This window comes from Ascaphus truei, chromosome 2 (genome assembly GCF_040206685.1).
Source record: "Ascaphus truei isolate aAscTru1 chromosome 2, aAscTru1.hap1, whole genome shotgun sequence".
NCBI lineage: Eukaryota > Metazoa > Chordata > Amphibia > Anura > Ascaphidae > Ascaphus > Ascaphus truei.
This window is the reverse complement of record NC_134484.1, coordinates 307,372,447-307,399,258: the sequence shown is the minus strand read 5'-3', so window position 1 is coordinate 307,399,258 and position 26,812 is coordinate 307,372,447. Positions and strand designations below refer to the sequence as shown.

The 26,812-nt window shown below is 42.5% G+C and overlaps 1 protein-coding gene across 6 annotated transcripts in view; it reads right to left on the bottom strand.

Moving 5' to 3' along the window:
* Window positions 1-13,296: 13,296 nt before the first annotated feature.
* The window catches only part of C2H7orf57 (chromosome 2 C7orf57 homolog), a 55,970-nt gene continuing 42,454 nt past the window's right edge, over window positions 13,297-26,812 (bottom strand). For 4 of the 6 annotated variants that reach the window (XM_075586438.1, XM_075586436.1, XM_075586442.1 and 1 more), the window contains 4 exons: window positions 23,752-23,879; window positions 18,080-18,216; window positions 17,237-17,356; window positions 13,297-13,593 (listed from right to left, as the gene is read on the bottom strand). In XM_075586438.1, the coding sequence (XP_075442553.1) occupies window positions 13,568-13,593; window positions 17,237-17,356; window positions 18,080-18,216; window positions 23,752-23,879 (411 nt within the window). In that variant the 3' untranslated portion in view covers window positions 13,297-13,567. The remainder of the gene's footprint in view (window positions 13,594-17,236; window positions 17,357-18,079; window positions 18,217-23,751; window positions 23,880-26,812) is intronic. The other 2 variants (XM_075586439.1, XM_075586441.1) reach the window with 2 other exon arrangements.

Genomic DNA, 26,812 nt, shown 5'->3' with positions numbered 1-26,812 from the left:
GAGAGTGGGTTCCTCATTGTCAGGTACATGCCAACCGTCTCATTTATGCCTTCCACCGTAGGCACCCTGATAAACCATCCATGAGTCGCCCGGAGGTCTCCCCTCAAGGGGGGGATACTGTAACATCCGCCGCAACTCCTGTCGGAAACCGCCCGGCTGACGCGTCGCACGGCGGACCCATGCGCCCACGCACTGCCAGGCCGGAACACGCACGCTCTGAAAGGAGCCGCCAGTGCCTCCCACAGGGAGGGAACTCGGCCGCATGTCCGCATGATGTCAGCGCTCCGCGACGCGCATCGCGCACGGGTTGCCCAGCAACCAGGGTAATAACCAGGGAAGCCTGACCTGCAGGCTGTTTCAGATTATTACCTTCCGGACACCATTGTAGGACCGGATCACACCCCTGCAAGGTAATTGGATCCTTCCTACTTATATACCTGCTCCTGTCTCTCATTCCTTGCTGAGCATAAACTTCTGTTTATACATTGCGCTCACCGCTGCTGTTTAGTTGTCTTGAACTATGCTTGGCCTTACCTGTCTGTTCTCTCCTGTCCTGATCCTGGCTGTTCTTTGGATTCCTACACTCTCCTGCGCTTTGACCCTGGCTTCGTCCCTTGACCATTCTACCTTCTATTACCCTGGACCTTGGCTACGGAAATCTACCATCCTCCACTCTCCGATCCGGAAATACGGCAAGTACTCTGACTACCCTGATCTCTCCAACCCTACGACGCTGTACGACTTGGACTACGTATTCCGGACAGGACTGTGTGGTTGTGGGTCGGTGTCTTTCCATCCCCACCTCAGCCCCGCGGTCTTCCGTCCTGTTTTTGGTGAGCGCAGCGTGACAAGAGTCTCCTCTGGCGTGTCTGCATTCCTGGTTTCCTGTGACCTTCGGTTCCTGTCCCCTCCTTCCATTCTCTGCTACGCTGTAGCAGGTCCGCTCAGTTTCCTGCTTTCTATGCTGAAGCGCCCTATCTTGTTTCCTTTGCTGAAGCGGCTTGGCTCCAAGTTTCCTGTTCTCCACACTGAAGCGCCTTCACTCCCAAGTTCTTGTCTTCTACGCTGAATCAGCTTCACCCAAGATTGCCTAATGATGACCTGACCATCGCTCCTATGCTGCCTGCCCTGACCCCGGCTTGTCTCCTGATTATTCTGCCTTCTCCAAACCTGACCTGGCTATGTTTGACTAACCCTGAACCAGCTTTTTGGTCTAAGGTCGGTGTTTTCATATCCCTACCTCAGCCCCGTGGCCCAGTTTGTGGTGAGCACGATCGTAACAGTCCTCAAGTCTGAGGGAGGTAGGGCTCACAGCCAACCCTATGAAATGTGCCTTAGGTAAGGCCAAAACAAAATACTTATGTTATGTGGTTGGAGTTGAAAATGTAAGGCTACTGGCCCGTAAGGTAGCTGCCCTGAAAGAAGTTCCGACCCCGCGAACAAAGAGGTGTTCACTTTTGCTCCTTTGTTGAAAAGGTGGTTCATCCCTAATTACTCTGAAATTATAGCACCCCTAACAGACCTCACAAAAAAATGTGCCCCTACACAAGTGGTATGGTCTAGCGAGTGCCAGAGAGCCTTCAAAGGTGTCTGTCAGAGGTTCCCATCCATAGAAGCCCAGATTTGAATAGGCCTTTTCTCATACAGACTGATGCATCAGAGATAGGACTGGGGGCAGTTCTATCACAACAGTTTGAGGGGGTAGAACACCCTGCCTTTTTCCTGAGTAGGAAATTGTTCCTGAGGGGAAAAAAACATTACTGTGATTGAAAAAGAATGAAGTATTACCTGGCAGGAGTCCATTTTTTCCATGTGACAGAGCACGCTCCACTAAAGTGGTAAATTCAAGGAAGGACACCAATGCTATACTGACCAGGTGTTATATGGCCCTCCAGCCCTTCTCGTTTGTGATTCAGAACAGCCCTGGGAAGTAAAATACAAACGCTGATTTCCTTTCTCAAGAAGGGATGGATGGTCGGTCTTCAGCCATGCTTTTCCCCAGCCACACACAAACAGGGGAGGAATGTCACAGGGTGAATTCCCTATCCCAACACTAGGCCTGGGAGACCTATTATATAGGTCTGAAGTCCAACAGTGAACTGGTTAATCCCAGCTTGAGAAAGCTTGACCAGACCCTTGCTGCCTCATTAAGGGACTTATAGAATCCAGAGCTCCCACTTGTTCTTGGTTCCTGTCTGAACCAGAGAAACACATACTAAAATGCTGGAGACAAGTCTGCCACAAGGTTTGTTACAGTGGGACACATACCCTTGTTCTTTGTGTTTTTCTTGGACTTTAACCGGCCTTTCTTTTTTACATTACACCTATGCTGAAGGAAGCTCAAATATCATTGTTAAATGTTATATTAAATTATAAGAAATATATGTATTAGGTTCCTGAGCAATTTGGGTTCCTAAATAATGTGTTATCGATATCAGGTCTCCTCAGTTTAATATTGTAGTATTTTTAACATTTCTAATGTGTTTTTTTATATTTTGGAATAAGTTCTAATAAGTTATGATTTTTAACATTATACTGTTTACATTTTGTAGTCTGTTAACAGATGGGTCTTTAATATGATTACAAGTACTGTACTCAGGCGTACTTTTGCTGTCAGCAGTTTTTATACACCGATATCGGCTCAAGGTAAGACCAATCATTGACACGAACCGTTCAAACCACGGTAATCACTACTGAGGTGACCCCTACAGTTGCGAGCCTTCGCACCACTTTTGCCTCCGCTACTATATACATGAACCGTTAACCACACTGTTAATATAGACCTTATTGTAGCGTGGCCATGGAGGGGGGGAGTTTTTTTACTGCCTCCATGAGCATCATATGCACCGTTCTTACCACAGTACCGGGACATTCATACGTACTATGAGGTGCTCCCTGCAGCTGAGCGCTCCCGAATTGTTGCCACCTTACTTCCACTGCAGAATAAGAAACAGACATTACCACGGTACTCCCAACAGCCATAGAGGCTCCCTGAAGCCGTCAGCTCCTAATTAGCTGGTATTTCCACTCTGCAGCAGCAACACGATTATACTTACATCCGGTCCTGCAAATAAAGTTTCCAACTTGACATACAGTATGCACTGTTCTTACCATGGTACCATAACATCCACGCGTCATGGGGCTTTCCCTGCAGTGGTGAGCTTCCGAACCACTGCCAATTTAACACACCGCATATTTATAAATCAGTATCAAGACGGTATCTGTGGTCTCAAGCGGTTACCTTACACAGCAGTAGCAGCACCAATATACTTATCTCTGGTCCTGCAATACAGTCACCAACATCGCTTAAGCACCGTTCTCACCGTACATCCATACATGCTATGAGGTTCTCACCCATGCTGTGAGCTCCCGAAGTACTGCCTAATTTACCTGACCGTATAATAATAAACCGGTCTCACTACAGCACTACCGATCTCCATAACGGCTATCTGCACTTTTGAGCTCGTAATCAGCTGTTACCTCTATTCTGCAGAAGCAGCACAATTTCAGTTACATCCGGTTCCATTACACAGTTCCCAACAGCAGGCATGCACCATTCCTACCACGGTACCGGGGCATCCATATGTGCCATGAGGCCATCCTTGCTGCTGTGCGATCCGTGGCCGTTGCCGATTTACCTCCACTGTCTAATAAGAAACCATTATTACCACGGTGCTCCATATCTTCAGAGACTTCTGCCGCTGTGAGCTCTGAGGTGCACAAGGGGTGAGGGAGTGTGTCGCTGACCACTGTAGTCTCAGGCGGCAGGTACACGTTGTGGTGTACTGCAGTATAGCCCGGCTTGGTAGATAGGGTAGAATAGGGTTGGGAGAACAAAACAGGACTGATAGTGTAGTATGTAAAAAAAAAACATTTTGATCCACAATACACACCTGAGGGCGTACTCTCACTTAGCACTGCCTCTCAGGGCATATAAAGGTATCTTTTGCAGCAGTCTGCTGCTCGGTGTGTGTCAAGTCCGTCCTGGTCTCTGAGCTCTCAACCAGCTGTCACCTCTACCCCGCAATGCCAACAGTGCATATACACTGTTCTCATCACAGTACTGGGACACCATAACCTGCTAGAAGGTGCTCCCTGCAGCTGATGGCTCCCTGGTCACCCAGGGACAGTCAATTAGATTTTTAAGCCTTGATAAAGTGCCCTGTTGGCGCTAAGCATATTGGTGTGGGCCTCCAGCCCATGTCATGCTTTGATCCAATAAAAAAAAAAAGAAGGAAAAAAGAAGAAGGAAAAACCTGGGGCACTGCTAAGTTAGAAAGAGAGGCTGGTAGTAGGTAAAATCAAATCAATTTATTGGGCATATAAGCCAAAGGAATAAAACAGCACACATCCCCTGACGCGTTTCCCGCCTCTCAGGGCGCTTTTTCAAAGGGTCATTAGGTATGGTGAAGTAAGCAGTATATATAGTTCCTCCCATCGTCCAGGTGTAGTCAAGTACATGATTGCCAGCTCTCAACAAAGGTGATTGGTGACATAACATGAACCGAGTACTGGATGGTAAAGAGGACGGTGGGGGGAACCACAACACCAATGTAACAACTAAGAAAAACAATGTACAAAACATAGTAATACACACACAACTCCTGAAAAAGATAATAATAATAGAACAATAATGATGAAATAAAAACGTGATAGCAAATCTAAATATGTACATATAACAATCTATAATGATAAAGTCTAAGCATGATAAAAACGAATATAAAACACCTAAGTGTTGCGAACAGTGACATAATAATGTGTATAATATCAATTAAAGTGAAAAATAAATAAATAGTGATAAAAAATAATAACCACCATAACCATAGTGTAATACACAATGAAACCAACAAATAATTAATATTAAAAAATAGACTAAAGTAAAAATACAATATAAAGGTTGAATGATAAATAACTAGTTATACATTGATAACAAGTGCTGAAAAATAAAATAAAACTCTGCATGGACACCACCGGCATATTGCACGTAGAATCTCATGCAACAGCTATGGTGAATCCATGCCGACTCTACAACATAAACATTATAACTGTAGAAAACATAATTAAATAATACGCAAATATATAAATAAAGTACATAAACTTATTTTTGTAATTATGATAAATAAATTCTATCTATATAAAGCTACTGTCATATGATGAAGGAAAATCTCAGGATCAACAAATGTACATGACGTACAAACGAAGCCCAAAAAGGGCTAAATATAAACATGCATATACATGTCATGAGAATAATGACTACTGTATAAAAAGCGTAATGTATCATATCAATAGATATGAAAATTGTCATATGGGAATATACAGGTCATAATAATATCCCGTATGGCATACCACAAGAGATCAAAAGATAACAACTCGAGTGGGATAAACATATATAAATTCTAATAAAATGTATGTTCAAAATAAAGAGATAGAAAAGCATATGAAAATATAAATGTATATAAATATATACAAAATATATCCCATAATATAATGTATATATAATACAGAAACCTACTGATATTAAATCAAGATAAAGCAGCAACAACTACACCCATACAAATAGAATAGATACAATGTTTCACTCGCAAATGTCAATAAGCATTGAACTACAAAAAATGTATAATTTCCCAATCTATATTAATACCATTTGGATACAGGATGTAGAAGATCTCCTTTTTTAATGGCTCTGACATGTTCCATGAGCCTCTAAAGGGGTCTGATGGTCCGTCCAACATATTGTTTGTGACACCCGCATGTAAGTACGTAAACTACATAGGTAGTGTTACAATTAATGAAAGTCTGCACTGCCCTGGACATGATGGGTTTCTCACAAGGTACAGTTTTAGTAGAAGTGGCATATTGACATATGACACAAGTACCACACTTAAAAAGTGGGAGTCTGTTGAGGGGGGCCCCTACCTCTTTTTTCCTGACATGAGGCCTGGGCCAACTTCTCGCCCGTGACACCCATATTTCTAGTGGTGACGTATATACAATACTGCTATTTGTGCTATTCATGCCTCCACTTACTGCAACTATTCACCTAGATTGTGTGGTGATTACTTATCTGTGGATATACTAATTTGCAGTGTGTTTACAGGTTTCACATGTTTGCTTCTATAGAGCTCCTAGTGTTTTTTGGGTGTCAGATTTGGCTCCATGGTTAGACCCTTGCCTCAAGGTATATACACTTGGTAGATGTGAGTCCCCCTCCTCTTTTAATCTTATCCCTTGCTTTTATTCCCCTTAATAAAATCCTTGTTTACACTTGTTTGGTATGTCCGTGTGCTTTGTATAAGGTTGCTTTCTCTGTTGGTACAATATTACTTCAACCTTTAGCACCACTGTTTAGTATTATCTATACTATATATTGACAGTTTTGTGGACACTAGTGATTCATTGTGTTGAGCGGTATTTCTGTGTGTATTATCATATATATATATATATATATATATATATATATATATATATATATATATATATATATATATATATATATATATATATACATACATATACATATACACATATATACATATACACACACACACACACATATATACACACATATATATACATATATATATATACACACACATATATATACATATATACACATATATATATATACACACACACATATATATATATATATATATATATATATATATATATATATATATATATTGCTTGCCTCACCATACTTAATGACACTTTGAAAGAAACGCCCTGAGAGGCGGGAAACGCGTCAGGGGATGTGTGGTTTTATTCCTTTGGCTTATATGCCCAATAAATTGATCTGATTTTACCTACTACCAGCCTCTTTCTAAGGCCGTGTCCATAGATGGACAGGCCGTGCTGAGGCGTGCGGACGCTCCGCGCTGAGCCCCTGCATCCTCAATGAGGATGCCTTGAGAGGGGGCTCACGCGAGCGTCCGCAGGCGTGCGGAGGAGTTGGAGGTTTCAGCCGAGCGCCAAGCTGTTTTTCAGCGCGCTGTCGGCTGAAACCCTCCAATGAGAGTGGGGCTGCGTCAACGTCATGGCGCCATGACGTCGACGTCACTGCCCCGCCTCCCTACAGTCTCCCCCCACCTCCGATCGCGGACGCTGGCTCGCCTGTATGGGCATGAAATCGCCCAGCTTCTGCAGGCGAGCCTCAGCGTCCGCGCGCCTCAGCACGGCTCCCCCCCTCTATGGCCCGGGCCTAACTTAGCAGTGCCCCAGGTTTTGTCTTTTTTCTATGTATTTCTGCACCTTGGGAGCACGCCACGGAACGAGAACTTCTCTCACTGTTTATACTCCATTGGATGTCCCTTAACACGAGTGATACCGGAGCACCAGCAGTGGGTTTTCAGTGGCTGGGCTATATCTTACAGAGATCTCCCATCGGGGAGAGTCGCGTCTCGTGACGTCACGGTTTGTTCGACCACCGGATGGGAGTTCGCCAGGATCTATGGGTCATGTCGTCACGGATGGTGCAGAGTGTCTGTTACTACAACCCCGGAGCACATCGGATCAGGTGAGCCCGCCTCTGTATACACCGTATACTAACTAGATTTTCATCTTACATCACGGAGGGGCAATATAGGCTCTTATATCTCCACGGATGTGGCTATCTACAGACAGACCTGTTACTACTGTTGCATCCCAGACGCTTGGTGACCTGTTTTGCTTCATTTTCACTTCAGCCACGACATCACTCCCTCTGATGATTTACTTTATACCTCCTTCCTTCATTATATTTTTATGCTGCATCACTATCCACGTTGACCACCATTGCAATTTGACTTTGTAGCACGTACATGGGACTTGTCTTTTATTCACCACTTTGATCCAATAAATTGACTTCATTTTTAACCACTTTGGGATACGTAATTCTCTCGTTTTTTGCATGAGTAGTCCTCTACTAACATCTTTTCATCTATTTAATGAGACTGCACATTGGCTGTGTAACATCTTAAGTGTCACATACGATGTGGCTGTGGAGTTCAAATTGGAGTTGAAAAATACAATAAATTGGATTGCCCTTAATGATCAACCCTGCAACTGTAAGAACTTAGCTTTCTAAATGCTCTGAGATTTTTTTTCACATCTAAAGACCAACTTTCTAAACCAGTGGTTTCCATTTTTTTTTGTTGGTTAAGGAACCCTATGGGAAATTCTGAGGAACCCCAACCTATCTAATAGCACGTCTGAGATCAGATGCATTGTCAATTCTTCTGTATATGGTACAATTTTAAAAATGACGTGAAAATGGATGTTAGGGGTGTTCGGGGAACCAAAGGGTTCCTAGCAACCCTGGTTGAAATACACTGTTCTAAGCTACTGTTTAACCTTCAGTCCTACAAAGCCACCTCCCCCCCCCCCCCCAGAACTGATTTATACAACTGCTCTTTCACATCCTACTCCTCCAATACCTGGGAACCCGCTTCTTCTACCGGTCTCTCCCTTCATTTGATTATGCCCTCCTGATCGCTTTTTCCGTGTTCTGTTTCCTCACTTCTGTGTAAACTTTCTATCCTCTCAACTTCCCCACTCTCCTCCTATCCACATTTCTTAATCTCTCCTTCCCTCCACCTATGCATGTGCCTATACACTGCACCCCTATGTACACACCTTTCTCAACAACTTATATACTCCTCAATAAAAAGCACATCTAGCAATCCTCTTCTCTCTCTACTCCTCCTTGCTGCTGGGTATCTCTCTTCATCCTGGACTCTGCCATATACACTCACCTGCTCTCCCTGCCACCTCTTTCCCTGCTAATGGTGTTTACCTGACCAACCTTGAAACTCACCTCTCAAAAAAATGCATCCCAAAACTCAGTCCCTCCTACCAACCATTGTGGCCCACCACTGGCAACTCCTGCACTTATTCCCTCATCTGCTGCCTCCAAGTTTCTTTAAGCTCTCCAGGGCATGGATTTCCTTTCCTATTCTCTGACTTTGCTGCGCTTATTATAATTCCCTGTATTGTCTTGTCTTTGTAGAATGGAGTACCGTGTCGGCGCTATATAAATAAAAATATACATAAATACATTTTGATGGCAGTGGAGACAGTAGGGAGAGAGATCAGGAGTAGGAGAGGAGGCAGTGTAGTATGCACAAAGAGGAGCAGACACAGTAAGGCAGCGAGTGCAGAGAGGAGCAGGGCATGATGGAGAAAAGTATGGCAGGGACGAGGGGACAAGAGACAGCAAGGCGTTACAGGGAGGGGTGAAAACAAAAAAAGAGTAATGTTTAATTAATAACCTTTCAGCTCTCCTAGATCGGCATGTTATGCAGGGTACAGCTAGTAGAACATTCATTTTGGCAGTGAATGTACTACTAGAAAGAAATGTTTTACAAACGAGTATTATGTTAATATTCTGTAATACTTTCAATGCCCAATAAAGAGCATACATAAAAATTCCAAAACTTACACATACGAAAACACTGAACCACACTAACTGTAGTATAGTCCAGATATTAACGATTAAGGGGCCTATGCAGAGAGCAGCGAATTTTAAAATTGGCGAATTTATTAAAAAGTAGCTTTTTTGGAGAGTTTTATTCTCCATATGCAGAAAAGTGCGAATTCTGCTATGTTTAACATGGATGCGTGTGGCAAGTTTAAATTGGCGAGATGCGCGCTTCAGAAACGTGTAAAAACAAATTCGCGCCTTTTTTTTCCCTTTGCAATGGCCGCGAGCGGCAGCTTCTTGCCAGTTTTTTTTGGCGAGGCAAAAAGGAGACAATCGCGCCATTTTATTGGCGCGAACAGCCGCTACTGCACCGACACACTTTATTCGAGCAAATACCCAGTATGTACCTGGCAGATACCTGGAATGCGCCGCTCCTCACCTCTGACAAGCCCCGTTGTGTTTGCCTTCCCAGCCTGGGTTCATGCCTGGCTGACGGGCGGCTGATCTGTTAAATGATAATGATTAGGATTTAATAGGCTGCAATGCTTCGCGTGTCTACCAGATGGCATAAATTCATGAATTGTAATGCAGTATATATATATATATACTGTGCAGTATTGCAGCCAGCGGGAATAAAATGCTTCAATCCCTGCTTGGAAAATACCTCAATGCACTCGGGCAGAAAACAGTCACAAACCTCAATACACCCGGGTATACCCGAATTCGTGGGACTAGCCGAGCTCGAATAAAGTGTGTCGCCAGTGTAGATGCCGTTCGCGCCTCTCTGCATACGGATATTTTTAAAACTTGCGAGATTGAGGTTCTCGCCAGCCGCGAGGCGAGTTTTACAAATAGAAAAGAAAAATTGGCGCGTTTTTCGGAACTCGCCATTTTCTGCTGCTTTCTGCGCGATTTTCTCCAAAAAATGGCGAATTTCGAAATAGCGCTGCTCTCTGCATAGGCCCCTATATGAGCAAGAACTTTGGATCTAGCAGCAGTATTTAGGCTTGAAAGTAACTGGTGGATCAATCAGCATTAGGCCGAGTCCATAGAAGGACAGGCCGTGCTGATCCGTGCGGACGCTCAGCGCTGAGCCCCTGCATCCTCAATGAGGATGCCTTGAGAAGGGGCTCACGCGAGCGTCCGCAGGCATGCTGACGAGTTGGAGTTTTCAGCCGAGCGCCAAGCTGTTTTTCAGAGCGCTGTCGGTTGAAAACCTCTAATCACAGCAGTGTCAACGTCACGGCGTCGTGACGTCAGCGTCAGTGCGTCGCGGGCGATTGGCCCAGCGACGTCACTGCCCCGCCTCCAACCACCTCCCCGCTGGCTCGCCTGTATGGGCATGAAATCGCCCAGATTTCAGCAGGCGAGCCTCAGCGTCAGCGCGGCTCGGATCTCCTCACCCTTCTATGGCCCGGGCCTTAGCTCATTCTGCCATGCAGTATTTTCTATTTTGAATTGTGGTATTGCTGTTAGTCGTGATGTGCTTTTTAGACAAGGCGGATGCTTCATGACATGTACCCTTTTGCTACCCTGTTGAAAATCATTGTCTGCTGCTTCAGACCTGAAGGAATTTGTATGTTAAGAGGTCTTTTAGAATAGAGGATGCTGCCGTAAGCTGACTGCCCCTGAAAACCTCACATTGTTACCTCTCCCCTTTCCCCCAATAAATCATCCCCTTCTGATAACGTATTCAACGCTACAAAGAAAAGCACACAAGAACTTGACCCCCCCACCCCCCTTTGCTGAAATGTTTTGTGACTGGAACATCTTACATGATTGTGACATGGACCCTATCCACTGATCCTATGCATGTAAAATTAATATTGCTGTGGATGGGGTTATATATATTTTTTAAATAAACCTGCATTTGATACTGTATTTGATTTATAACCCGACAACATAACATTTAATAAGCTTTTAAAATATAACAAATGTTATACATACAATTATTGTGTCTTGTTTAAGAGTAAAATATCCATTACCACATTTTTTGCAGGGAACCCTTTTTGTCCTCCAATGGAACCCCAGGTTACCACAAAACACAGTGAAAACAACAGCACTAAATCAACAGGTTAAACCAGGTCTATTCAACTCAAGGGCCCACTGGCCAAAATCATACTGCAAAAGGACTTCAAGTGCCCCTTGAAATGTCTGCTCCTGCTAATTTAATTCTTCAAGGAGTGTACTAAAACTAAATTTTAATCTGCGATAATGTAAATATATGTATTGGCATGTTATAAATAGTCAAATGTTGAAGTATAATACATTAAAGCTTTAACAATATATAAAGATGACAATATTCTTGTGGCCCTTCTGCTTACAATTGTTATGGCTCCTTTGGAAAACAAGTTGAAGAGAACCAATAAAGCCTGTCTGGTATTAAAAAGAGAGAGACACCTGAAAGCACAGAGTTATTCCCTGCAGCACGAAGGCCCCTACTTAATTTGCTTTCAATTACATTTTCAGTGCTAGAACATGACAGATCTTTTCAAATGAATGGCTTTTAATTACTTACTTGCACAGTGAAGCAGCTTCATAGGATATTGCATAAGGCCTCCAGAGAGCAAAACCCTGTGGTACTGAAGAAATCAACGTGTCTAATACTTATTATGGAACAATATTTTAACAGAACTTATTATTCTAGCTTGGGGATTAATATAAAAGTTGACACAAGAGACTCAAATGTTATGTATGGATGCCTCTACAGATGTAGCCAGACTTGCTGTCCTTGACGCCGGGACAAACCAGCAGAACTCTGCAGCGCAGGTGACAGCGCTCCCGTGATGGAGCTGCAGGGGGCCCATTCTTTTGAATGGGACCAACCGCAGCGTTAATTATGTGGTGCTGCGACTGTGCGTGGCAGTGGCACCGAAGATGGTTAGGCTTGCTACACCTGCACTTCGTGAAAGGGTTATCACTTGAATTACTTCCTTACACACAAAAAAAAAGAGTATACTTTCTATTTGTACCTGAGTATTTGGTATTCCGGTTCCCCATATTTATTAAGGTAAAAATATGCTAAATTGTCAATCTTCAGAATTGCATGTGTATTTTACACTTTTTGTTTTGCACACTTGCTATGTTACTTAAATTATGTTGATATAAGAGACATGTAAACAACACCAAAAACGTTATCCTCGGATTTCCTTCTCCATTAAGACTTAATGTCCACTGCTCACAGATTTTACGACCCATCCTTTCCATTGAATCCACTTTATGTAGCTAAGCGGTCTTCAGTGTTGCAGCCACCCGCGGTTACATGACCGCAGTAATATAAGCACCAGAGCGTTAACGCTGGGGGGGGGGGGGGTGAAGGGGGGTGCATTTGGAAGCATGGGACCCCTTGCAGCACGATCGTGGCAGATACAGTCTCTCTGGCACCACTATCAAAGAATCAAATGTCTACTGTGCCGAAGACCACAAGTCTGGCTACATCTATATAGTCGCTGATATTGGACAAGTTATGGAAATTCTAAAGCAAAAATAATGTCATGTACTTCTATTACCTGATTTTGCTGCTGGAAATTTAACACAACTAGAGTTTATACGACTGTCACTATAACTAGTATGTCAACATTGAGGATGTGAAGGGACTGTTTCCACTAAAGCAAAAATGAACAAAGGGAACTTGTAAAATCATCCCTAGTTTATTTTAATATTACGTTTTTATATCAAAATAATTGCCAGGTACTGTACTTTGCTTAAAAAGTACTGACTGTACCGATACATCAGCTACAAACTATTACCAGCTACTGTACATTAATGAAATGTAAATACTTGGACAATCTGCTAAAGGAAGATATGATATTGCTTATTACTATCAGTCTTCCAGAAATAAATAAATCAGTGCATCAATTAGGTTTTTGCATCAAATATTGAAAACATTCAATTCATATAGTACTAAATAGAATTTTTATTGTTTCAATAGATTTAAATACAAGGCGACCTGAAAAATAATTATAATTTCACACAAAGAAACTGCAGTCTGAATATAGTATTGAATGACATGTTGAACTGTTACGTTTCGGTGAAAAAAGATCACGTTAACATATAGCACATCAGTTTTGTTTCAAACTGTGCCTTTGTTTTTAAAGATTCAACTAGAAAAAGCGGTTCTACTCTTTGTCTATGTGGCTGAAACTTTGACGGTCTTCCTGTGGCTCTCTACCCGTGCAGGTAAGTCTCTGAATCTGCAAAACACAGAACACAAAGCAGTGACAGATATGAGCAGGAAGTACATATTTTTTCATCCACAGTTAAATACAGTTTATTCCGCATGTTATTTTTTCTTTACCTAAGTAATGCAAGTAATACAGCCTCAATTTTTTTTGCACAAGTACTAAAAGGGTAGTATAAAAGAAAGGCTCCTTCTAATGAAATGCCAAACCAACTTTAGATTCCATGTAAACAGTTTGTCCCTTCTAAGGGTACCAGAGTAGAAAGAAATGAAAAAAAAAAAAGTCTATTTAGCTAAAGGTACATATACGGAGCACTGGTCATAAGGATACACACAGTAGTGTCTAATTTGTGACAGGTACTTTAATTGTGGAGGGAACTCAGAAATCATCAGCTGGGGCATGAGATTAATCAAAGAGAAGTAGTGCACAGATTTGTATTATATATTGGCAGCACTTGTCACAATGAATCACTTGCAGCACAATGCAGTTAATACATCTATATTGTTGAAGTTGATGCATTAGTACCAATGTACAGTAAGATCACTTATTCTAGACATACTGTGGAAGTTTATCGGAATACACGTTAAGTTATGCATTTGGCTTGTACCAGATACTTGAATTTATGGAAGGCACCGTATGAATTCTCATTGTGCAATGATTGTTATTTCAGGCAATAAAAGCTAATAATAAAAGGAGGTTATTTTCCTTCAGCATGGAGACATTCAGAATGGCTGGCATCTTTGGACATAAAATGTATGTCACAAATTACAGAATAAAAAAAACAAAAAAAACATACAATATTCTTTGATATGGAAAAGGTCAATGCAGTGACAGTTCTGTTACTCATAATCAATAAATCTATAATCAATAAATATATAACTGTGCTGAAAAAATATGTATGTACCTGCACTGCATCATAATACAATAGTACAAAGTCGGTTGTTTTTTTATATATACAAGACATCTTTCTCAAGTAAACAGTATTGTTTCTTTCATATTGTAGCCATATTTACACATTTTTATTGATGTGAACGGGAAACATGTGACTCATGGCATCGTTAGGTCTCTGATGGAATAGCAGCACTTCGCAAGTATGGCCCTAGATATCAGACACTACGTTTTGTGGGGAGGTATTTGCATTGACATACGGTACGCAGAAATCTTTGACAGCAGTGTTTGTTGGAAGCTTAGAAAACAGCAAAGCTAATGATGTGCAAAGAATATATTCAACAAAATATTTTTTTCTTCCTCATTGTTCACTTACAAGGAGACTTAGCAGTGAACACCGACTGATTCTTGTCTCAGATACAAATAATCTGTGTGACAAGGACCAGAATGGGAAACCTAAAAGAAAGAGGTCCCCTCTTTTTGCTGTATCATAATACAGAAACTGAATTAGTTCAATTATGAGCAGATCCAATGCTCTAAGAAACTACTCTGGAGACTGTTAAAACATTACCTATGAAGCTTGGAAGGGGATTATGCATTATGAATATGGGGGTTAAGCTTTTTCACCTGCATCTCTAAGCATCAACACTCATTGACCAATATTTACAAGGTCCTACTATTCCATAAGTCATCTTCTGGTGTTGTACGTACGTATAGTAGCGCCATTAATGTACGTAGCGCTTCACAGCAGTAATATACGTGACAATCATAAATAACAAAAAGGGGAGAAGTGCTTCAGACATAAAAATAACATTTAGGAAAAGGAGTCCCTGCTCCGAAGAGCTTACAATTTAATTTTTTGGTAGGAACGTACAGAGACAGTAGGAGGGCGTTCTGGTAAGTGCATCTGCAAGGGGCCAAGGTTAATTATCAGCCATGGAGCTACTCATATGCTTCCTTAAGCAGGTGTTTTAAGTGTGTATGGGTATGCGTCTTAAAGGTTGATAGAGGGTGCTAGTCGGATTTTGAGGGACGGGCATTTCAGAGGTGTGGGGTAGTCAGTGAGAAGTGTTTAAAGCGGGAAAGGGCTTTAGATACAAAAAGGGGAAGAGAGAAGACATCCTTTAGCAGAATGCAAGAGTTGAGATGGTGTATAGCTAGAAATTAGGGCTGAGATGTAAGGAGGAGCAGGAGAGTAACGCTTTAAAAGTGAGGAGGAGAATTGAGTGTGCGATACGGGATTTGATAGGAAGCGAGGAGAGGGATTTCAGCAGGGGAGATGCCGAGACAGGTTTCGGAAAGAGTAGAGCGATTCTGGCAGTAGTGTTTAGGATAGATTGTAGGGGAGACAGGTGAGAGGCAGGAAGGCAGGAGTTTACAGTAGTCGAGACGGGAGAGAATGAGGGTCTGTGTCAGAGTTTTTGCAGTCGAGCAACAGAGGAAAGGGCGTATCTTGGTAATATTACGGAGGAAAAAAATGACAGTTTTTGCTACCTTGTATGTAAGAAGAGAATGAGAGAGAGGAGTTGAGAGTGACCCCTAGGCAGCGTGGTTGGGCAACTGGGTGAATGAAAGTACTTCCAAAAGTAACGTGGAAGGAGGAAATAAGGCCAGGTTTTGGGGGAAGTATGAGGAGCTCTGTTTTTGCCATGTTAAGTTTAAGTCGGTGGAGGGCCATCCAGGATGATATAGCAGAAAGACATTCAGAAACTTTAGTCTGTACAGCAGGTGTAAGGTCGGGGGTTGAAAAGTAAATTTGTGTGTCATCAGCATAGAGGTGGTATTTGAACCCAAGAGATCTGATTAGGTCACCTAGAGAGAGTGTGTAAAGAGAAAAGAGAAGGGGTCCCAAGACAGAGCCCCGGGGGACCCACACAGAGAGATTGATAGAGGAGGTGTTTGCAAAAGAGACACAAAGTACAATGGGCGAGGTAAGAGGAGATCCAGGATAGAGCTTTGTTATGAATGCCAAGAGAATGGAGAATGTGAGAAGAGGGTGGTCCACAGTGTCTTATGCTGCACAGAGGTTGAGTAATATGAGCAGAGTGTAATGACCTCTGTCTTTGGCAGCATGGAGGTCACTAGTTATTTTACTGAGGGCTGTTTCAGTGGAATGAGCAGTTCGGATGGCATAGTACCACATGGTAAATATGGCTCATTGTGCCTATTTTGCCCCTTCAGCATCATCTTGCATTTTAGGGAATGTCAATGACGAGTTAAGTGAAAGAATATTCCTCCTATTTACTTATAGTACAAGTAAATAGGAGGATTAAAGTGGCACATATATTATAATTCTATAGGAGATAACATACTATACGGAGATGTATAAAATATTAAATCTAAATCTGCCATTTCATTTCCCCTTCTCAGTGTCAAAATCTCTGCCAAATCAGAGGTGAAATAAACCTCATTTGCTAATTAACTGTGTCTAATATCAGAAACTAGATTACCAAAGCATCTTCTATTTGTTGTAGTCATAATCAGGAGGGGAAAAAAAGTGGCCCCAAAAAAAAAAACTGTTCAAAGGAACCTCAAATTACAATTCTTCTTTGTCTATATATTTAAAACTACATGTCAAATGATAACTCTACATTAATAAATTCATGATTCAGAGACATAAAAAAAAAAAGTAATATCAAAAATTATGTATGCTGGTAAACTATTGTTTGCATTTTATGGGATGGAAGGGATGCTTTGCTACTATAAATGGGCAGGAATGGAGTAGCATACATGCGGAGCTTGAAGAGTGGCTTCTCAGGCTGGATACCTGCAACAGGTCCTAAACGGGACCTGCGTTTATCCTCTACTCTTGCATTTATTTTTCGTTTGTGCAATTCATTAATCTGCCTCTGCCCTTTTCTCTTCGTGTACTCACTTAAAGCAGCATCTGCAGAAGAAAGCGGGATTGAGAAACTTGTTAGTGGTTATAAAACATGCACAGGTTTAATCAAATGTTACAATTAGGGCCAAATACAATATTTATGTGGTAGACCAACAACAAAAATCGGCATGACTCCACAAATAAGATCATAATCCAACATTGTATATGTACAACATTAGCTGTACAATTAGGATTTTTAAGAACTTTTAATACTATTAAAAAAAAAAAATAAGACTTGTTTGTTTTGAGATAGAGCCCCTAATCAATACAGCTCTCTATGAATCTTATAGAATTGTGAAACGCGGTTATTTCAGAAGGGATCTAGGCCTTCATTATACTTGCCTTAAGTACAGCATTATGCACATTACTACAGGCTACGGCGTATATTGGGGCTTAATGAATAAATTATAACTTATTTGTAAACATACCAGGGTTTATGAAGCACAGACTTAACTTTAGCCTTCCTCCTAAGCACTATTGTAAATGCGGCACTGTATTTATGTTCGGCCATACTTAAGAGAGTTCGGGAGGGGAAGACAGGTAAATTGGGATTTCTAATCAGGTCAGCAACTAGGCTGAAAAATGTCTAAATACTTATAAGTAGAAAAATCACAGCTGAAATAAAATGGCTTTACTTAAGGTAAGTAAGGTGGTACCCCAGATGTCGAATACTTGTTTTAGCCTTTCAAATATGACAATTTAAAATGGTTGAGTTCTTAGATCATTTACCTTTGAACTTCTCACTATGCTTGGTCTTTTGCAGAGATTTCTTCTCCAAATCACCACGCTGCTGAAACCAGTCGTCGCCATATCCGTTGCTCATCAACTTGCTGAAGTTAACCGGCTCATTATTTCTGGATACAGGCCTCCAGTGAGAAAAACAAATAAATAAAACATTGCATACAAAGGACGATTTATGTTTTGTTAAACGAAACAAAAGCAGTTTTACTCTAGCAAAAGCATGTGACAAACTTTTTTACATTATTGAATTATCTCATTTTAATTTTCCAATTGTCAGATTACACAGATTCAGATCAGACACTGTACTAGATTACACCAGGGATTAGATATTGTAAAAATTCCAGTTCAGTTACATTATTATATTGTAATTGGGTTTGAATCCGGTGTATAAAAATAAGATGCCATACATTAATTCTGATTTAGGCTGCGCTTATAGTGGCGGCGACGCAACGTCGCGTCAAAACAAATGCATTGAATCTGTAGCCTGTGCTTATAGTAGGCGCGACCTGAATCTCTGTAGTCAGTAGAATTAGATTTTTACAGCGACGGTCTCACCATGTGACAGGCTGTAAACCAATCAGCTTCTGATGCAGGGGGAGAGGGGGAGTGTGTGTCTGTGTGATTGTGATAGTGTGTGAGTGTGATTTTGTGTGTGTGTGTGTGCACAGGGCCACCAACAAGGGGGGAATGCCGGTGTTGGCGTCCTGGGCCCTGTGGGTCAGGCCCCCTGCACGGCTTGGCCAGTTCATTAAAAAAAAAAAGCCACTGCACCCGGTGCCGGGTCTCTCTGACGGCAACGCCGGAAGTCAGCTGTGCTAAGCTTCCGGTGCGCCAGCGTGAGAGGGAGGCCCGGCTGCGCCACCATGCCCCCCACAGTCCCACCAGCCGCTGGGCCCCCGCCACCCCTTACAGCACCGCCAGCCCCTCGCGTCCGCCCCCTGCAGCCCCCGGCACACCACCCACCCCGCAGCCACCAGCCTGACCTGAGATCAAAACCAAGGTAAACCTGATTTTTATATGTATTGGGGGTGTATTTTATATATGTCTTGGGGTTGTATTTTATATGTATTGGGGGGGTTGGGGTATATTGGTATATGGGTTGGGGGGTGGGGGGCAGCTCGTTTCATTTTTCCTGGGCCCCATGATTTCTGTTGGCGGCCATGTGTGTTTGTGTGACTGTCAAGTGAAACAACACTATATGAACAACTTTAAAATAGTAAACTCTCCCGTAATTTAAAGTAAAAGTAAAGTAAATGCAGCATACAAACAGAAATTATAACTCCTCTCCGTTTCAGCCTTCCCCCTTGCTCTTGTCTCCGCCCCTCTGCCTTCCCCCTTGCCTGCCGTCACTCCCGTTGTTGCAAGAGACGTCTCCCAAACACAAATTACAACTTTCTCAAGGGCTACGGAGACCGGTGATGTCATACGTAGCCGTAGCTGGCACTATAAGCGCAGTCTTACAACAATTCTTCCTTAATACAGACTACATTGCATACTTGAATTATTCTAATAGTAAATTAATCTTCTCTGTAGGTTCAATGTTGCATTAGGATAGGCTTAAAAATTATAATGGGATTGCAGCTGTGTTGGGTTATCTGAGCAAGGGGGCCCTGCAGGTAACATTCGAGTGGCCACTGACAACTGATGATTTGCGGAGATAATCTTTTCTAGAATATAAATGTATTTCCTTGTATGGAGGGTGGACATTCCTTATTGGTTATGACATCAGTGTTAAACTTTAGGACACATGTAGATAGATACCTTATTCGGTCATAGTATTGGAAGGAGGAAGGGCGGATTTAGGGATATTCTCTGGCTAAATACAGTAATGGCAGATTAAGCTAGTAGAACAGAAGGATTACACCAAGCAGACGAGTGACAAGATTAACATCTAGAGATAAGATATACCACCAAGATCAGAAAGAGGGATAACACCAGGAAAATTACTATTTTGCAACCATCTTTGAAGATATAATTTATTTGATGTCACCACCATTTTTGCACTATTTTTGAATTAGAGTATTTATCTTCGACATAAAACATTTTTTGTGATGTGCTAAAACCAGAATGCAGAGTTCTGTTATGCTGTTGTCAACTATAGAAAAGACAAAGGACATTTACAGATCTAAAATGTGAGTTTTATTTATCACATTCCTCAGCAATAAATAGTAGGGTACTCTAGCACTGAAAGGCTTGGAAATAAGTAAGTGAAAGCAGTAGTTCATACTTCATGAAAACATTTCCCACTGATCCTTAAAACCATATAGGCAGCAGCGCAAGAGAAAAACCACCAGATTTATCAAAAGATAAAAGGTTCAAGTTTGTTTTGTTTCTAGTACACCGATTTTACAACTCAGATACTCTGATAAATACGTTTTATAAAAAGGAGTTGCCTGGTTTCATGTCCCTGAGCACTCCTCCAGTTTCTTCTTCAGCATATCCCATTGTCGAAGTTAGGCGCAGTGCAGAGTGACCCGTCAGTCACTACTGCTGCCAGCAAAAGGGTGCCTAGCCATGCTTTGCGCTTGCAAATGCATGATGGGGCATACGCACTGTTGCCAGTGACTGAATAGGTCAGTCAGCACTGCAAATGATATTTTAGGTGCCTGGGATTTTTCCGTGTGTGCATATGTGTATATACAGGCAGTCCGCGGTTATCCGACACAATGTGTTACTCAAAATGGCGTTGTAAAGCGAAACACGTTTTCCCATAGGAACACTGTTTAAATGAAAGTTTCCGTTCCTGAAGGCATTTTTAACAATAAAATACACCAAATATTTTATGCAGGCAATAAGATATGCAGCGCACACATAAATTATATAGTGTATATACTGTATTATATATATAATATAACATAATAAATAATATATTATACAGTATAATATAATATTATATAGTATAATATTATATATATACGCACTTACGACGCTTTGCAACACTGTTTATGTGAATGTGTATATATATATATATATATACACACACACATACACAACGTTGCAAAGCGTCGTAAGAGAGTTGGATAAGCCATTTTGGCGTTGTAAAAATGAATATAGGTATGCATTGCATAGCGTTGGATAAGCCATTCGTTGTAAAGCGAAGCGTTGTAAACCGAGGACTGCCTGTATTATCTATCTAGCTGTTGTACGTGAGCCATAGGAACTAAAGCCCACATTTATTAAGCAGTACTATGCACCATCCAATGACGGAAGACGGCTTACAGCAAGAGATGGGCAAAATATTTCTGGCCGGTTTTGGATCCAACTCGCATCAGCTGGGTCCTTTGGCCCGTGGATCAGTTTCAAAATGGCCAATCAGCCAATCGGCAGACAGATTTTTGTCGGGGGCGGATCTGGTCAAAACCATTGGCAGAATTCCTGGAAACGGATTTGGATTAGTTCGCCCATCCCTACTTACAGTTCATTCAAGTAAATGGTCTGGAAGGTATTATGATTCAACACTTCTTAGTAAAAATGGCACTAGATGTTTTACTTTTAAATTTGTATCTCTCAGGGGTTGAGAAATTAATGAATTGGCCAGTATGACCAGTTTTCGAAGGTTCTTCAGAAAGGTATTACAATGTAAAATGCATTAAATAAAGTGACACAAACGGCATACAGTATATGCCAATACATTTCCTTCTATTAGTTTATTGGACTAATATTAGTTTACTGGACTATTACTTTATGACTTGTTCACGTATCTTTTTGGTTATGGTTATTAGAATTGGGAAAAGAGATTGGTAAAGCAACAGTGATCCACATAACAGCATGTTCATTGGCCAGATGTCCTTATGGTACCTAGCGGAGCAAGAAATATTGCTAAGCAGTTGCAACTGCTAGCACTTCTTTGCCACTAATAAATCCATTGTGAATATGACCCTTCGGTGTCAAAAGGGGACAAAATGGCAATAAATTCTTACAGGTAGTGAAGGACGAAGCCGACTCAGAATAAAACTTCAGAGCATATTATAACATATTTCACAAAATATATTTTGTTAATTTGTGCTCTACTAAGTAAAGTTATTCTATAGTTGTATATGAATGGGCTATAAGTAATATTACAGTGATGGAAAGTGTCTTATTGTAAAGCACTGCTTAGAAGATTTAGCTTCAGTATTTACATTTATGATTTACCCACTGGATCATTTGCATTTTCTGAAACCTAAAAAAATATATACAAAATCATTTTAAAAGGCAATGAATTATTCTAAAAAAAAAAAAAAAAAATAACCAATATTAAATTTGATTATTCATTAAACGCCATTTTTCATTTGCCTGTAATAATAGATTGTAGTCAAAACCCAATAATACAAAACTTTATGAATATAGAGATACAATTAGTTTAATATATTTTGATGCTATATTCCAAGTTTGTTGCAGGTGTGCGATTTATAATTCATTGGACGAGGAATAAAATGTAGTATTGTGAAATGGTTTAAGAAGATATAGTTACTGTATGACTTATTCTAGCTATTGATTGCTAGATCACAGAGGTTGATGTAATAAACTTGCTTCTAGTTGTAAACAGCAATGTCAATCTACATTCCATGATTAGTTTCTGCACAGGATGTCCGCTATCTTTGATTAACACATCAGGATGCAGCAACAATTCCATGACAGCTGTAATATTGTTCATGGAAATCACCAGATGCCTATTTCTTTCTATGATATTGCAGATCAAAAATGTTTTTCCTTGGTGTGAATGAATCAGGTGGTAAATGTATCAAAGTTGTTAACAAAACAAAGTTGTTATAGAAAAACAAAAAGGCAGCTTGGACTGCTGCTTTAAGTATATCCAATTAAACAACCGTTACAGCGTATGCAATGAGTAATTTCACTTGCAAATCCAATAAATGTATGTTGCTAAGTCAGTCTAGCATAGAGTAAAATTGGCACACAGTCAGAGTTGCCACTACTGCGGGTTTGAACCGGAGACTACAGGTTTTGGCCACGTATCTCCGGGTTTACCTGTGAAATAGTCGGGTTGAGCCTCGGCTCTTACCTTTTCTAGCGGCGTTATCACCACCCGGTGGCCTCTCCCCCTGCAGGACACCGTTAACATGGCCCTGTGACGTCAAATGACATTACCATGACAACGGGATGGTACATGATTGCACGTTGACATGACAACTGGACATCGTTGTGACATGGCAATGCGACACAGCAGGCTTTCCCGTTGTCAAGGCAACTTGACACCGCATGGAGGCGCAGAGGTGCCATTTGACGTGACCTTACTGGAGGAGATGCCGCTGGACAAGGTAAGAGAAGTAAATATATAATTAAAATACTTACAAAAAGTCTCCGGGTTAGCCTTCAATTGAAGGCGACAACCTTGCTTACAGTCCATTTTAATTTTTAAAAATTTTATTATGGATAATTGAAAAAATAAAGGATTGACTATATTTATTGAATTACGTCACTAATTTACTTTGTAAAATTTACTAAAGAAAAGTCTTCCATTCTAACTATGTTTTACTTGAATGAACAGCTGATTTTACAACTCTTCCTGTGAAGATGTTAATTATAAACAGGTTAGGGAGACTGCATTGCCTTTGATAATAAGTAATTAAAACGTTCAAACACTTCTTGCTCCGATAAGTAATCAAGAATGTATATGTCCCATCACAAAATGTATCATATAGAACACATGTAATACTTACATAGGTGGAAAGAAACACTTTTTCCCCAAGTTCTCCTCTTTGGCTGTTGTAGCATTGGGCCCTTTGCCAGGCACATCTGTATTTTTATCATTCGGAAATTTTTGTTTTATAGCTGGTAGTTTCACCTGCTTTTAAAGACAAAGTATGGTTATTGTAAAAGGAACAAAAATAGAAAATAGGGCAGATAAGATTGTTAACAGTCTGCCACATATATATCAACTTTCTTTGATTGAATTCTATCTTAATTAGAATGATCATGATTTACATCAACACCAAAACATCATTATTGATCTGCAAGGGAGCAGTCTTCACCGTAAAAAAAATAAGTCATTCTGAAAGGGATGTCCTTTAGGCAAGAACCAGGTGGTTTCCCTTCCACCCCTCCCCCCCCCCCATTTATTTTGATATCTTATACTATATTAGTGAAAGCACTGTATGTTTGCCTGCCTGGATGTCCGGTGTCCCTAGGGGAAATCTCTTGGGTCGCCCGCCCCCGCACACCTCTCATTGGCCTGAGGCAGAGTGACGGCCCACACACACACACACAACACAGCAGCTCTATATACACACACACACACACACACAACACAGCAGCTCTATACACACACACACACACACACACACACACAACACAGCAGCTCTACACACACACACACAACACAGCAGCTCTATACACACACACACACACACACACACAACACAGCAGCTCTATACACACAACACAGCAGCTCTATACACACACACACACACACACACACACACAACACAGCAGCTCTATACACACACACACACAACACAGCAGCTCTATACACACACACACACCCTCTGTCCGCCCCCCCCCCCCCCCCCCTCACGTGCGCCGTCCTGCACTGGCTCCGGACGGGAAGCGCGGCCCTCCTACCCCAGCCGCTCCCTTACCTCCCCGGCGCTACCACCCGCTCAGGTAAGTCACTGTGCGTCCCGCCTCAGCCTCAGGCCCACTGCGCGTCCCGCCTCAGCCTCAGGCCCACTGCGCATGCCGCCTCAGCCTCAGGCCCACTGCGCGTCCCGCCTCCGCCTCAGGCCCACACACACAGGGCGCTTCCTACCGCCGCTCAGCCAGACGCCACATCGAGCGAGGGGGGGGGGAGCGCGAGTCTTAGGCCCACACAGGGCGCTTCCTGCAGCCGCCTGCACGCCTCACTCAGCAGGACGGCACATCGGGGGACCAAGCGGGCGCCGGGGGGGGGGGAAGCGCGAGTCACGGGGAACAGGGGGGGGAGTCACGGGGAACGGGGGGGGCCACCAGCCGAACCAGCAGGGGGACGGACGCACGGAGGAGGGGGGGGAAATGCCCATACATAAATTATGACAATACATATGCCCACTGCTCTCCACCCCCCCCGCTCCCCTTTCTCCCCCCCCCGCTCCCCTTTCTCCCCCCCCCGCTCCCCTTTCTCCCCCCCCCCGCTCCCCTTTCTCCCCCCCCGAAACCTTTACAACAAATACTCACCTATTGTTAAACGAGTTATAAATAATACTACCTATTACGCATTTACATCCCAGGCAACGCCGGGTCTCTCAGCTAGTATATAATAAAGGACTTCGCTAATAAAGAAGGAAAAAGCTACACATCATGTGGATGTTCTTCATTCATTCATTAGCTTTGACCTATAGCTGTGTCAACAGTCACATTAATCAGTCACAATCTAATATTCAATAATGTCCAACTTCTGGCTTCCCGCTAACTAGTACTGATGGTCACTGCAGGTAGCAAGAGGTTGTCCAAAATGTGTCACTACTACGTTGGCCGCTTTTAAATTTACATCTGTCCTACAAGAGAGAAATCTACCAATGACGCCTGTGTAAAACGAATTTGCTCAATTCTTCAAATAATTAACGAGTTCTGCTTATGGAGAGATTGACTAGTATCCTCAATGGAACCTATGAAAAATGTGTAATTTGGTCCCCATGGAAAAATTCAATACCGTATTTCCTCGATTGTAAGACGCAAGATGCACTATCGATTTGGCCCTTATAAATCGAGGAAAATAACTTTTTCACTTACCATGTTTCAGGTAAGGTCCCATGTCAGTGGAGGATGAAGCGGGTGGCAGGAGATGTCCAACGTCTGCAGATGGTTGAAGATGGACAGCGGGCGGGAGTGCAGCGGCAGGACAGGTCTCAAGTCTGCAGGTGAATGAAGATAAGAAGACAGCGGGCGTCCGGTGGGGTGCGGCAGCAGGAGATCATAATAGCAGGAGAGCTGAGCAGAGCGGCATAAGGGAACGGCTTGGGAGGTGCACATTGTAACCGGAAGTCAGGCACCGGTCAATTTTCGGTTACAGTGTGCACCTCCCAAGCCGTTCCCCTATGTCGCTCTGCTTCTGCTATTATGATCTACTGCTGCGGCAGAGTTTATTCGAGCATTTGCCCGTTCTCTGCCGCAGCAGTAGCCTGGCGCGCGCCCGAGAGTGACGGGCGCGCGCCGAAGCAGCGGAAGAGCGCCCTCCGATCGGGGCGCTCTCCCTACCGCTGCCGGGTCCGCCGGGTCCCCCGGAACCCCCTGCCGCTGTCCCGCGATCGCGGGACACCAGGGCTCCCTCGGGGAGCCCCTGGACGCGCGTGCAGGGGGCGCACGCTCCCGAAGACGCGTGACCGCTCGAGGGGCGGCCACTAGCAAGCCGGGAGATTTCCCGGCTTGCGGTACCGACCACACTCGAATAAAGTGTGTCGGTACTGTATTAGCCGCCTCCGCCACCGCACGCCCACTGTCCATCTAAAACAATCTGCAGACATGGGACCTCTCCTGCTGCCACCGCCCGCTTCATCCTCCGCTGACACGGGACCTTTCCTAAAACATGTTAAGTGAAAAGAGGGGGTTCGTACTGTAGACACTTAAAATTTCTTTTTTTTAAATACATCGATTCTAAGACGCACCCTGATTTCAGACATGTGAAAACCGAAAAAAAGGTGCGTCTTAGAATTGAGGAAATAGGGTATACTCAATCCCTTGATTTAATTTCTGAAAAGATTGAACCTCATGTTCTATTCTGTCTAATCTTCAACTATGTAAATAAGT